General features: G+C 31.6%; 1 protein-coding gene and 1 pseudogene across 1 annotated transcript; one reads left to right on the top strand and one right to left on the bottom strand.

Annotated features, from left to right (window-relative positions):
- The first annotated feature begins 209 nt into the window (after positions 1–209).
- LOC111406553 (probable WRKY transcription factor 53) lies at positions 210–2,511 on the top strand. The gene is made up of 4 exons (XM_023035958.1): positions 210–324; positions 889–957; positions 1,727–1,835; positions 2,006–2,511. Exons 1-4 carry the CDS (start codon positions 210–212, stop codon positions 2,409–2,411), a joined length of 699 nt encoding a protein of 232 aa, XP_022891726.1. The 3' UTR covers positions 2,412–2,511.
- Positions 2,512–13,319: 10,808 nt separating this feature from the next.
- LOC111406552 overlaps positions 13,320–15,677 on the bottom strand; it is an 11,179-nt pseudogene continuing 8,821 nt past the window's right edge.

Here is a 15,677-nt window from a genome sequence, read left to right as displayed (position 1 = left end):
AGAAATCCGAACGGGATTTGGGATAAAAATGAGATAAGAGGAAGGGAGGGAGGAAGAGGGATTTTGGAATTTAGTTGGGGCAACATTCAAACAAGTATATTAGTGGGCTCACGGCCGATTGAATGGTTGACGGCCAATTGAAGGGTGGTAAGGTGGGAGAGAACGGCGCGTAAAGTAGTAGGTCGAACGCAGGAAGAAGAAGTCGTCTGATGGAAGTGCCGAATAAAACTAGGGAAATTAAAAAGGGGGAATATAGAAGGTATTTACGGCATGTATATGTACGCCATAATAAGTCAATGTATTTACGACGTGCATATGCACGCCGTAATAAATTTAATTTTTTAACAAACACGGCATGTCCTAAAAGAACGCCGTAAATATTCACATTTTACAACGTACACAAATGCACGCCGTAAATACGTCAAGTTATTAATTTTTACGGCATATATATAGTGCATGTCGTAAATAGTCTTCTTTCACGGCATGCCATAAATGCATGCCGTAAAAATTGCACACTACAATGAAAGGCTGATGATCAACTTCCATTTTTCTTTAATGTGATGATTGTTGTCTATATGAGAATTCCTTGATTCCTCCTTTCGACAGGGAAGGGATGACAGGGTGGGGTAGCAGGGCAAGATTGAGTGTTGTATTTTTTTTTCAAACTGTCTAATCATGTATCGATATGCGTCCCCTTATCGTTGAGTCTGTCGTTAAGCCTATCACTATAGCAAGATTGTTCGAACTCAGCAAGACAAGAATGGTGATACCATACTCCTTGTTACCTATAAAAAGACAGTGTGTGCTTTATTCAATAATGTATAATGTCCATCTATAAATTTTAATTTTTTTTAATACAATGATTACCTGACTTCAACTTAATTAAAGGTAGCTCAAGCTTTGAACCAACTATAGCCTACCAACCAATTCCATGTGTGAGGGCTATCATAAGATCAAGTATTTGTCTCCTCCGAGATAAGTAAGTCATGGCATTTTGCATAAATGAAGAGAGTTGCTTGAACTAACTTGCTACTAGGGTGATAAATACCTAGCAACTTGCTTCTAGGGCTATCTATCAGGACCAACTATGGAATTTTCATTTGGTCCTCTTTGGTGGTCATTATTTTCAAACTCCTTTTTTTTATACACTTATTTTTAACAATAAATTTATACAATAAAATATTGTACACGTAAATTCAAAATTTTTTTCTACTTTTTAACCAAATATCCCATAAAAATCACCATTCAATGTAGATTCTTGCCATACTATTAGGGTAACCTAAATGAAACTAGTTATCATCGAACCTATTTTAAAGCGTCCGAAATCCAGGATTTTGGATTAAATTCAATTTCTTTTTATTTATTTGAATTCGACCTCATTTTCATAGGGAAAAAAATTAAATTAATTATTATATTTTAATAAGATTGTTTGATTGAATTTGCAGAAAGACCAGTGACTCATGGACAACAATTTCTCCAGCGTTAATCCAATTTCTTTTTATTTATTTGAATTCGACCTCATTTTCATAGGGAAGAAAATTAAATTAATTATTATATATATTAATAAGATTGTTTGATTGAATTTGCAGAAAGACCAGTGACTCATGGACAACAATTTCTCCAGCGTTAATCCAATTTCTTTTTATTTATTTGAATTCGACCTCATTTTCATAGGGAAGAAAATTAAATTAATTATTATATATATTAATAAGATTGTTTGATTGAATTTGCAGAAAGACCAGTGACTTATGGACAACAAGTTCTCCTGCGAAGGAAGATGGCTGTGCATGGAGAAAATATGGACAGAAAATCATTCTCGATGCAAAATATCCTAGGTAAATATTAATACATGGGTAGATAATGTGATTCAACTTGATTCATTTATGAATATTTAACATACATGGTCTCTAAAGAAAAGGTGAGTCCAGACTTACTCATGACGTAGCACGTTTCACAAAAAAAAATATAATTAAATAACTCAATTTTCATTATTTGTGGTTTACAGAAGCTACTTTAGGTGCACCCACAAGAATCAAGGTTGCAAGGCTACAAAGCAAGTTCAAAAAACCAAAGAACAACCCATTTTGTATCGAACAACATACTTTGGCCACCACACGTGCAGAGATAAACTGAGGGCCCCACAAATAATTATAGATACAGATCTTCCTGATTCTAATATACATTGTTTTGAAGAAAAAATTTCCCAAGTGGGTGGAGGACCTAACATTCCCTTTGAAATTAAAGAAGACATAGCACGGAGTGATATGTCTGATACAAAATCATCACCAGATTCAAGCTTATGGTATGACATGAAATCTTTGGACCCCTTAATGGTTTGGTCTCCAAAAATGAAATGCTTTGACATGGAGGGTTTTGATGAATTTTGTGATTTAGATTTCACTTTGGATTAGATTCACGTCCGTTTGGCTTGTGTAGTGAGGTAGACAGTCGCACTGGACTGCTCAATAAAATTGAATAAAATTAGGTATTCATGTCCATAAATAAATAGTAACTAGCCTTTTTTTCCTTTATTATTGTTGTTTTAGATCACATCATGGTAATGCAACAACAATGAGGATTGTCGATGAAAATGGAGAGAATGCAATCAAATCGATGGTTTGCAATAATATATTCATAAGTAAATGATATTAACTATTAAGACAATTGAAAAGTTTAGCATATAAAGTTGGAGAAGTGCAATAAAGAGTTATTAATTTGTATATCAAGTTTGCTGAAAAAGGAAAGGGCTTTTGACCCAATAGTATAGAAAATACCTTTCCAATGTGAGTCCCAATCATATCCTATATAGGTCTCAATTTCCATTCAACAGCCCAATAAACGGGTGAGCCGAAAGATACTGCGGATTTGTATTCCATCTTAACCTTAGTTACTTTTTGTGTAAGCAACTCTTCACCACTCTTCACCTTATGTAGCTACTAATATTAACTAAAGTCTCGACAACTTGAAGTTACATTTGTTAGTATTTTACAAAACTTTAAATCTCCAAAACTTGAAAATCTAATTATCTTATTCTTAAGATCCTCGAGTCAAATTATCAAGAGAATTATTAAATGCAGAACATAACTTAATTCGTTGAGAATGATTCTTTATTACTTGATCTTGATTCCAAATTTTGAATCTTGGAGATCAATTGCAATCTCTTTATACTTGGTTTCGTAACCTTTAATCTTGAATATTGCCTCTTTTAGTTCTTGGTTTCTTGTTCTTGACTTTGGCTTCTTGTTCCATAATCTTGACTGTTTCAATACTTTCTTCTTGATTGTGGGCTTTGGATTTTCCCCTTCAATATATTCTCTCTTGTTATTCTTGTGTTGATTGTATGAAGCACAAAATTAGAATCACATATGAAGTAAGAATCATAACTCTATATATAGTTTTTCATATGTATTTTGCCCATCATAAAATATAATTTTAAAGGAATCAGACCTCTACACATATTTAGGCCCACATTTTATTTAGATGACCAAAGCTCAATGAGTTTGTTTTTCATTAGATCACTTTAAATGAGCTTAACTTTAAGATAGTATTTATATACAATTAATTACATAGGTAGGTCCACATGAAAAATTAATAATTTTTCAACAATCTCTCACTTGGACCACATAAATTACCTTATAAATGTGAGCATTACGAGCTCAAAACTTTTGCTATCATAATCAAAAATATCTCCAAACAATATCATCCATTAATTATATCAATATGGGATCAAAGTGATCTTCGTTATAAATAATATAGCTAAACTCATAAATGGTTACGTATATCAACACAATCAAATGACATATATCAAGAATAGATGTGTAGCATGAAAATTACATGTAATGTGACCCAAACATGTCTATTTCCAATTGGTCCTACATTATTTTTTAATGAGATCAAAACAAAAATTTTAATCAAAGTGAAACCAAATTGAATACTTTATTTATGAAATAAAATGAATATTTATGGATAAAAATTATGTATCTAAATCAGACAACATCCAAATACAAACTCTCCCTAAACTATCATATCATCAAAAGTTGCAATACTAATATAAGTCCTTGTTTGAGCCACATTCTTTCCATATGAATGCATTTTTAAATAGTGTATTGATGGAAAATGTGTAGTTAAAAAATATGGAAAAGTTTTAAATTTACGTGTAATATTATTTTACTAAAAAATGTGAGTTGAAATGATATGAAAATATTATTTAAGAATGTATTTTTTCAAAAGAATGTGACTTAAACCAGGGCTAAATAGTATGCACATGAAAGACCTCAGGTTGTCGTACTTTAGCAAGCAAATTCATAATTTTTAAGTTTGTCACAATACGCTCTATAGAAGCCTGAAAACTTTGGATTCTTTCCTTAACAACTAGGAACTAAATGTCTATAAACTTTGACATTATCGAGCTTCTGTTGGAATATAAGACTCTTATTGTTATGGAATGACTTAAGTGGTCTTTCAACTCCATACAAATTGTGCAGCCTGGTGACAAAATTTCGCAGTTATATTCCATTATTAAAATCAAAATATCTGGTGATATCTTATTGGTCTGGTTTCTGTATATGATCATATAATCCTTAGTTCTATATAGATACCAAATAACCTGCTTGACTACTTTCCATATATCCAATCTAGAGTTACTTAAGTATCTGCCCAACATTCCAACAATGAATGTTATATTCGAATGTGTGCAAATCTAAGCATACATTAAACTACAATTGCTAAAGCAAATGAAATTTTTTGTATTTCTTTTTCTTTAAACTTATTCTTAGGGTATTAATTGAGACTAAACTTATCTCCCTTAATAATAGGGATATCACCTGATTTACATTCCTATATCTCAAATCTTTCAAGAACATTATCGATATAACTCTATTGTAATAATTCAAAAATACCCAAGAACGATCTTGGTGTATTTGTATCCCAAATACAAAAGATACGTCACCAAAAATTTTCATTTCAAGATGTCATGATAAAAATCTCTTGATTTCGTACAATAAACCTATATCATTGCAGGCAAGTAGTATGTCATCAATATACAATACTAGACTAATATGTTTTCTCCTACTAAATTTTAACGCCTCTAGGTTTGAAGCAAGGTGTGACATATCCATGATGTATTCCCTTATATTTTCTTTGGCCTTATACTTTAATGAATTCAAGTTCGTTAGAAGCGTACTAATTTTGGGCTTGTCGCCTTTTGCAAAGCGTTCTTCATTTTTTTTAGAAATTTCTTGGCAGTAGTTACTTTATTGAACACGGTGCCCATGAATGTTACTGAAATTTCACGCTTCATGATCATAAGATTCGTGCAAGTTGAACGATTCCACTTTTTAAAGTACCATTCTCTTTATAGTCCTTAAAATTTAGTTTCATCAAGCAAAGAAACTGAATTAATACTGATAGATATTGTACAAGTTGATGAATTAACTAAATAGAGAATGTAAATCAAAATAATATGTTCACATGAGAATTCATATTAGATAATTAACAATTTCAAATAATGGCAGGCCTATCTCAAGAGATGATATAATATTGATATTTAATATTTGGACAAAAATATCAACTTGCAAGTGGTGCTCTTAGTGTAATAATCAAATATTGACAATAAATCTTGTCCAACATCAAGTCTATCTTTGGACCGACTTAATGTTCACATAATGAAAAACTTTATAATTGTCGCATATTTAATATCAATGGTATACATACAATTAAACCAAATATTTACTTTATTTTGGACCAGTCAATACCTGCATTAATTACATAAATACAATTATCAGAATGTTCCAAATAAATTAATTTAACCAAAAGATGTTACTTTGTTGTTTCAACTAATCTATTTTAGAAATTAGCAATTCAAAAAAAAAAAAAAATAGTACCAAAATTTGAATTTGATTGCCCCTTATGTTTAAATTTAATTTAATTTTTTTCTTTTGTTTTTAAAAAATAAAATTTAATATGTACAGTAAATTAGAGTTGCAGGGCCTAAAACTGGGCAATGTGACACTACCTGGATACCCCAAGTAGCGATCGGGCACTGTAGCACCTGGTGCAACTCTATGGCTTTGCCACGCTATTTACGCTATTCCTAGTCGAAACGCAATGTTGTAGCGCTGCAACAATTCTGTTGTTCTGAAAATTCCAAAAACAAAATCCAAAATTTTTGAAATTTAGGGATTGAAATTCATATCCCAAAATTTAAAAATCCAAAGTACAGAATTCAACTCTAAAAAATCTCATGGTTTAACATTTTATTGTTTCTGATACCACTTGTTAGTATTTTATAGAACATTTAATCTCAAGAACTTGGAAACCTAATTACTATATTGCCAAGATCCTCTAGCCAAATAATTAAAAAGTATTACTAAGTGAGAAATATAACTACTTAACATATTGGGAATGATTTTTTATTAATGGATCTTGATTCCGTATCTTGAATTTTGGAGATCAATGGCAATCTTTTCACATTTGGTTTCTTAATCTTTAATCTTAAATATTGCCTCTTTTGATTCCTAAATTCTTGTTCTTGACTTTGGCTTCTTACTCTATAATCTTGATTGTTTCAATACATTCTTCTTAATTATTGACCTTGATTGTAGGTTTTGGATCTTCCTCTTCAATATATTTTCTCTTTTTATTCTTATATTGATGGGATGACACATAAAATGAAATTTATATATGAATTGAGAACCGTAACCCTATATATAATTTTGATATGTATTCTACCCGTCATAAAATACAATTCTAAAGGAATCTAACCTCCATACAAATTCAGGCTCACACTTTATTAGATGCCAAAGCCCAATGACTCTAATTTTTTATTAAATCATTTAAACGGACTTAATTTTAAGATATTCTTTATACAAAATTAATTATATATATATAGACCAACATGATAAATTAATAATTTCCCAACAATATACTCAAAAAATTTGCCTGCCAGACCGAATTGGGGCCACCACAGAATAAGCTTCTGTCTGGTTGCGATTATCCTAGGATTTTTAGCAATATTTCGAACGTCATATTGTGCAGTGGGTCCCGACTCAGCCGAAATTGTTGACACAGAAAAAAATCAGCTGTAAGGCCTTTTCTTTGTAATCCCAAATAATGCCCGGCTGAAGACTTTTGAATGCAAAAAATAAAGGGTTTAGCGGTCATTTCCCATTCCACTAAAACTATTGGGTAGGAAAACATTCAACTGTTGCTGTTAAGCTGAGATCAGCTGCTTTATTAACGTTTCAAATATTGCTAAAAATCTTGGAATAATCGCAACTAGAGACGGATTAAATGTAATTACTAATATTCACTAAAATCTCAATAACATAAAGTTATTCTCTGAGGTCGACTACCGTAGTATTTCTAGTCACAAAATTTGACGGTCAAGGCCGACCGAGTTGGAGCAGCCACAATATAAATGTATTTATGCTAAAATGTCAATGAGTCTCGCCAATTTAAGAGTATGTTAAACGTTCTTTCATGCAAAAAAAGACATCATTCTAAACCCAAAATCTGAGTTTTTATTGTTGTTTCAAGTTCGAGTTTGACAGAAACTTAACAAGTGGCAAAATGTAAACTTTTTCTTCATGCTACATGTTGGACATGCAATACTAGACAATATAATGATTGAATTTTCTTCTTAAAAGATCAATCTTATTAAGAGGAGTAGTCAAATCCCTTATATGTTGATTTATATTTTGATATTTAATCAGTATGAAATTTATACATACCCCACCCTTGCAAGATGACTGTTGGTTTGAATATATCAATCTTGAAATTCTTGTGTTCTTTTTTAGGTCTTAATCTAGTAAAATTTCTCACTGGAGCTTATAATAAAACTCATTTTTCTCAAACTTATTTTTATTTACACATTCTTATAATAAAATATTTTGCACGTAAATCAAAATTTTATTCTTGCTTTAACCACATATTATCCAAAAAATCACTATTTTAAAATTCATTTTTTCCAAAAAAAAAAAAAATTTATTTTAGTGGTAGTCCAATAGGGGCTAAGAGGAGTGGTTTAAACCTTTATATGTTGGTTTATATTTCGATATTCAATCGATGTGAGATTTATCCCTTAACAAATGAGATTGGACATTACAAAATAAGGTTTTAGTTTCTTTTGATTTCAGAATTAATTCTTTGACATTTGTTGTCAAGTATGAAGAGAAGATGAGTTAAGGCTGATCCTTTGGGTGATGGTGGACTGATTATGATGCTTGCATGCTGTTGCTTGATATTTTATTTTGGATTGAAAATGTTTGGGAAGCTTTTATGTGACGCTTCGAAAAAGGTAAACAATTTTAATCTTCTTTAATTCTTGAAATTAGCTCAAAAATTTTTAATTCTCATTACAATTTATATTCACATCTGTTACAATTTGGATGTAACCCGAATTCTTTTTTGAAAATAATTGAGAGTTCTAATTAAATTGCATGTTAAGAAGTTTAAAATGCTTTTGAAATCCTATTCAAGATCCATTTGACAAATTCTAGTTGAAATTCTATACAAAAGCCCTGTTGAGAGTTGAAATTTGTATTGAATTTAAAGAGATCAAGATAAGAAAACTTCCAAACATTATATTTCGTCTACAACTCTACTTTTAGGGCTTGAATTGTTCTTTATATATATTTGACTATTCTCTATAATTTAGTTGGGTTATTTAACTTCAATACAAGTTAGAAACATTATAAACACGTAATCTTTGTTCAATTTTTTCATATTATATTAAAATCTCCATTTTCTGCAACTTATTTTCTTCTGGTGTTCTTAGGATCTTTACTTTATATAATTGTTTTAATCTCTTATCTTTTCATAAAAAATTGGTATCAAAATTGTTCCACTTTTCAAAAAGTGGTTTCAAATCTAATCTGATTCATAACAAGTAGTACCGGAGCTTTTGGTTTTGAAATTCTTGGTAAGATCGAGGTTTTCCGTGATGGTAACTATGAAGTTTAACATTCCGCTATTGGATCACAATACAAGATTTTCGTTGTGATGGGTTAGAAAGCGAGCAGTGCTCACTTATATGCGATTGATTTTGTTGTATTTTGTACCCGCTTCATATTTGTTGTTTAAAGAGGCAATCTTATATAATCGTGATCTCATCATTGAAGAAATATGTGATGTTCTATTTTCAAATGAGAAGATGAAGTGTATTGTTGAGGTTCATGAAGATGACCTAGTTCTTGATGGTGATTGTGCGGGAGGCAAATTAAAGTCTGACTTCCAAATTTATTGCAAGCATTTGGGACACTTAATTATGAATTGCTATAAGTTGCGTAATAGAGAAAATTTGGCTGCAACTTTCAACTTTTCAGAAGGAAAAACAATTATATATTTCAGGTGAAAAGAAAGACGTTTTTCTTGACTTTGTTGACGTGTGTAGGGAGCCAAGGCAAAACTGCCGGCGGATAAGGCCGCAACGAGGGAAGATGCTGAAGGGATTATGAGTGCATAGCTGCGGAATGATCCTAGTTTGACTGCTCATCCAGGTGGAGTGGCAGCAAAGGTTGCGGCTGCCGCGAGGATCAATTAAAAGAGTTATGCTCATTTAGATAGTGCGAGCTTCGGAGGTCAGTGAGGGTCTGATGGAATATGAAGTATACTTGTATTTCTGGATTTTATGTTAAGCTACAATGAAGGCAAAAGTTTAGCAGTATGCGAATATAAATAAATACATTATATTATGTCATATATATATAATTTTTATTTTATTTTATTTATAATCATGGGTGTTGAGACCAACTTATGCGCACCTCGACTCATCCCATAGGATCCCGAAGTTTACGACTCAAATTAGTGATCATTGCAAGCAAACCTAAGACTCAATTGATGAATCAAAATTGTATCCCAATACTTTTTTTAAATTATGAATGAAAATAATATTTGCTATATGATTTGCGGTGTGGAGTTTCAATTTTTGAGTTTTAAAAAATTTAATTTTAAATTTTTAGTATATATAGAAGAACAGAAAATTGAATTCGTGCATTAATTTGCAAACTGGTAAGAGATTAAGATCTTAAAATACAAGAACATCGAAAATAAATTCGAGCATTAATTTGAAAAATAAAAATAAAAGAAGAGAAGAGAGATGGATTAAAATTTAGATTTTAATTTAAGTCAAAGTTAATAATTGATTCACAATTTTTTAAATATTATTTTATCCATTTTTAATTAAAAATTATGAAAAATTAGTTTTAATTTTCACCAAATTAGGGCAAAATGATTGACAAGGAACGAAAATATGTTTGAATAAAATAAAACAAAAATTTACGGGGAGATTTTTCTTTTTTTTTTTTTTAAATAATATCTAACTTTATGCTTTTTACTATATTCAGTATATTGTCAACTTTATGGGAGTTCTAATAAAATTCAGTTTGATTATGACTAAAAAGGACTTCAAACTATAAAATGAAGTTTCATTTAAAATAAATAAATTTGTGCCTTTCAATACTAAGTCCCTGTTTGGTTCTATTTTTTCAAAAATATATTTTTTTAAAAATTCATTTAACCATACACACTCCCGTAAAATCATATTACATGTGAACTTGAAACTTTTTCTTAACAGTTACTCTTTGTTTTGCTCATTTTACACCTGGCTATTATTTGGGAGATTGCTTTGATCTCATCAAAGCAGTTTTGAGGATGTTTAAAGTTCTAATTGCAAATTATTGTTCATGATCCATAAGCAAGAAAAAAGACCATAATAAATGAAGTAATTGTATTGGACGTGTAAATGGCAAGTCTTAAATAAATATAAATTAATAATTACTACTCCTTTTTATTTTTTTTATAAGTTTGACCTTTAAACCACAAGATTCAAAAATAAAATAAAAATTTGTAGAGTAATTCAATCCATTGAAAGTTCACAACTAGTAAATTTTCAAAGTAGGCGTTTTCAAAGATTAGAAGATGACTAAAATGAAAATAATGAACTTTGGTTCGACATTGAGAATTGTTTACGTATGCATAGAACTGCCATGCAATATCCAAATGTCTAAGTTATGAACCTATTCTAAGTTTTTAACGCACTTTTTTTCCCAATTCAGTATTTTAATTCATCTTTAAAGCAATATTTATGAAAAAGTGGAAACATGATATTCCATAATTATGAAAATAGGCTATAAATACTAGCAAGCGCAACATGATTCTACAAAGAAAAAAGCCATAAGTATCGAGATGTTTCACAGGAAAGTTTCAACAAAAGAGAGGTGGCGTGCTTGGATTGGATGGTGAAAAAATAGATTAAAACAAACTGATGCAGTGTTGACACTTGACATGTGACAAAAAAATTTGTGAAACTTCTCTGTACTTGTAGCAAAACTGTTCTACAAATATTTTACAGAATTACTCTCTTAAACCTCTCTTGTACTTAGTTGGTTAGAGCTTCCTTTTTTATATTGTAAGTCTTGGGTTCGATTCCAACCCCTTCATTTCATTGTGCAAAATTTTTATTTCTACAATATTTACCAAAATTTATTCTCTAAGGAAAGGATTCAAACCTATAACTTCTAGAATTAGGATGATTGTAAGCTTAACCATTATGGTAATGGTTGAATTTTGAATCTAAATTTAACAAAATAGTATATGTTAAGACTTTACAAAAGGTTTTTTTTTTTTTTTTTGGTTTTTTTATTTTTAAATATTTTATGCTTTAATAATTTATAAGATATGACTTACAAGTATTGAGTTTTAATTTATATGTTATTTGAGAATTTGTCTATTGTGAATTGTGATATAAAAAATTAATTTGAATATCGTGAAATGTGAATATTTGATTCATGAAAATTAAAAATGAGAAATTGGGGAATTTATAATTTATGATGAATTGGTGTTGAGAATTGAAAATTGAAACTTTAATTATATTTTAAAATTACTTTTAATTACGTTTAATCTTTGATTAACGTTCAATTCTCATACTAATTATGGAATGATTTTTTCAACTGAATTTTAATCTAGTTTTTGTAGTGGTGATCTAATCTCTCGACCACTTTTAGCCAAACAAACGATTTGTTAAGTATTGATAACACAAAGAAGTCTTATGTATCATGTAATTTATATTATTTCGGATTGTATGGAAATATAATATGATATAAATATATGATTTTTACGTTTTAGTATATTTACATATAGATCGAAGAATTTTTAATATTATTTAATTTAATATTAATAAACGATATCGCTATACGCTCGTTAATTATCGACGGACAACGGCCAACGATTAACGACCGCACTAGCTGAGTCGAAATCCTAGATTCGCCACTGTGTCTAGGTGACCAATCTTAAACTCGTCACAGGAAAGTACAAAGGAAGGGACCACTTTTGTAATATTTTGAAAATGAAGACTAAAATGAGATATTTGCTTACAAGTGACAACTTGAAAGGTTTAGACATTTGCAAAACTTCATCATCGTTGAAACCAATTGCCAGTCTGCCTTCATAAAGATAATGGCGATTTTTATGGAGCAATGGGGTTTGAAGCAAAAGACATTTTCCAAATTGCTGTTTCAAGTTCAATGTAGAAGATTAGAAGTTAGTGGGATTGATGAACAATCAGATTCATATTTAAAGATTTCAGTTCATTACCTTTTGTTATAGAAGTAAAATAGTTTGTACAACAGTGTCAATGAATATTTAGGGCATATTTTTAGATAGATTTTGCTAAAAGACTTTTTATTTATTATTATTTTTTTTAAAGAATGTATGATTAAAAAGAATATGAACTTAATATGTATGATTAAAAAGAATATGAACTTAATATTAATATGTTTTATTATTTGTATATAAACACAAAGATAAAGAACTTTATCAAAGTTTCAAATGTTGATTTCAAAATATAAAATAATTCTAAAATAAAAGTGAACACTTAATTGACCGTTCTTCCAACTGATTCTTTCTAGAGAACAACTAAAGTTGATTATCTCCAGCAATAATAAACTACCATACTTGGCAAGTATTAAATAAAAATTAAGAGTTTGAACAATGAATTCTACGTTTGAATTCATTCTTAGCTTTCGTTTGCTTTTCATTTTTTTCTCCTAAAATGTTATTTTTCAAATCAAACATTAATTTTGACCTCACACTCATATGATTCACAAGCATTGTCCATTTATCAACTACTCATTTTTTGAAAAATAGATCTTAGCAAAATAAAACGAGGCACGAATAAATAGAAATTGCAACAAGACTGTGCGCATTGTTGAAATACTGAAATACCAATTTTATTTATTCACGAAGTACTCTGATATTACAGCAGTACTTAGGTATTACAATAGCTAGCTATATGTCTCCAATTGACATATTTCTTAACCTCTTCAAAGTTGGTACAACGCCTCATCCAAGCGAGGCCTTGCATGTGCATGCAAAGGTTTAGCCACAGTCAATTCTTCCGATGTAGAGAGATCGATCTTCTCTTCATTGGGTGGTAGGCTCCATGTGAACCCTTGAATCAGCCTTCCCAATGCCATTATAGTCAAAAGTGTACCAACACTCTGTCCCGTACATGCACGCTTACTAGTAGAAGAAGTCAAGAACCTCAAGTTTGGTTCTGACAAATCTACTTTGCTGACATTTCCACCCAAATGCCGCTCTGGATTGTATTTCAAGGGTTCTTCCCAGGTCTCAGGGTTACGACCCAGTCCAATTCGGCTCAACAAGACATGGCCGCCTTTCGGAATGAAGTATGTCTGTTGATGACAGGTGCGGCAAATTGAACGGAACGAGAGGATGCAGCCTGAAAGCTTCTCTTGCACATGTCTTCAAATAATTTAATTGGTGAACATCTGATTCTTGAATCCATTGGTCTTTCCCTACAACCCTGTCTATTTCCTCGACTGCCTTTTGGAGAATCTCAGGTTAATTAATCATTTCTGCTAGCGCCCATTCTGCTCCTGCCGCAGGACCATCTACTCCAAAAAAGAACTCCTAAATAACAAGATTATATTAAACTATGTAAGTACTGCCATGTCACAATATATATAAGCAACAGAAATGACATTACACCGCATTGAGCTTTGATCTCATTTATCGACAGAAGTGGCTTCCCACTTTCATCCTTAAGCGTTATCATAATGTCAAGAAGGTCCTCTGCCTCCTTTCTCTTACCATCTTCCCATTGTTTGATTCTATCTTCTATGATTGGATCATGGTATTTGTCAAAAATGTTCATGGAGTTCCTTACATTCTTTTCATGGCCATCAATATCTAGACATCTCAACCAGGGCACATAATCTGATATGCAAAATGCAAACGTGTGTTTGAGCATTGTATAAAGAGCATGAATATGTTGCTTTTCTTCAAAACCTGGTCCTCCATTTTCTCCACCTTCCCCCAAAGAATCTTCTGCTAAAAGCCATCTTTCTAATTACATTTGGTCCTGTTGACACGCTAAAAGTGCAGCCCAAAGAATGAAGCCCAATTGGGCAATTCAAGATAAAGGCCCAAATAAGGTTATTAATGAATGTAGTGAAAGCCTACGAACGCGGTAACACCATCACTCAAACTTGCAAGACGGTCAAGATCTGAGTGAATGAAGTGCCTTGCGGTAGCCCAAAGTTATGACCCTATTCTCGCCCAAACTTTCGAATCGCCCAGGATCTTAGCAAACATAAGATGTTATGGTTATCCAAAAGTGCAATTATCGAAACAGTTATGGAGTAATCTTATCACGTTCCATGATTCAACGAGTTCAGTTGAAGACGGTTGAACGACAAAGAGTAGTGGTAGCAGTTAGAGACGGCAGTTCCACGATAAGTTGGCCACCATGAAGGAAGTGGGTAGTTATAAAACAATCAAGCAATTTCTAAGCGGTTGATCAAGAAGAAATCATCAAGGGAATATAAAAGGAAGAGAAGACATAGAGCAAAAGGACCCCGAATCAAACACTCTCAAACAGAGAATATGTAATTTCAATTTCTTAGTTTAGATTTAAACATTTCCTTTCAGTACTCGTGTGATTGCGCCCCTTGGAGGCATTCTGTTTAAGTACCAATTGTAAAGTCATCGCCAATAAAACACCCATTTTTGGGACTTTGTCTCAAGAGGTTTGTTCCTTACACAATCGTCTGATCCCTTTTTAATTGTTAGCGACTACCCGCGTGAAACACACGATTCAAGGAGTTCAGTTGAAGACGGTTGAACGACAAAGAGTAGTGGCAGCAGTTAGAGACGGCAGTTCCACGATAAGTTGGCCACCATGAAGGAAGTGGGTAGTTATAAAACAATCAAGCAATTTCTAAGCGGTTGATCAAGAAGAAATCATCAAGGGAATATAAAAGGAAGAGAAGACATAGAGCAAAAGGACCCCGAATCAAACACTCTCAAACAGAGAATATGTAATTTCAATTTCTTAGTTTAGATTTAAACATTTCCTTTCAGTACTCGTGTGATTGCGCCCCTTGGAGGCATTCTGTTTAAGTACCAATTGTAAAGTCATCGCCAATAAAACACCCATTTTTGGGACTTTGTCTCAAGAGGTTTGTTCCTTACACAATCGTCTGATCCCTTTTTAATTGTTAGCGACTACCCGCGTGAAATAATTTGGCACGCCCAATGGGACCTTGGTGTTTGGTGTTGAAGATACAAAAGGTGAAAAAATATGCCTCAGAAATCCGATAAGGAAGCAGCAAGTTAGGGAGGAGTCCAATCTGTGATCGAGCGATATGAGGAGCAAC

Source organism: Olea europaea, chromosome 12, assembly GCF_002742605.1.
Source record: "Olea europaea var. sylvestris chromosome 12, O_europaea_v1, whole genome shotgun sequence".
NCBI lineage: Eukaryota > Viridiplantae > Streptophyta > Magnoliopsida > Lamiales > Oleaceae > Olea > Olea europaea.
This window is presented reverse-complemented; position numbering and strand designations above follow the sequence as displayed.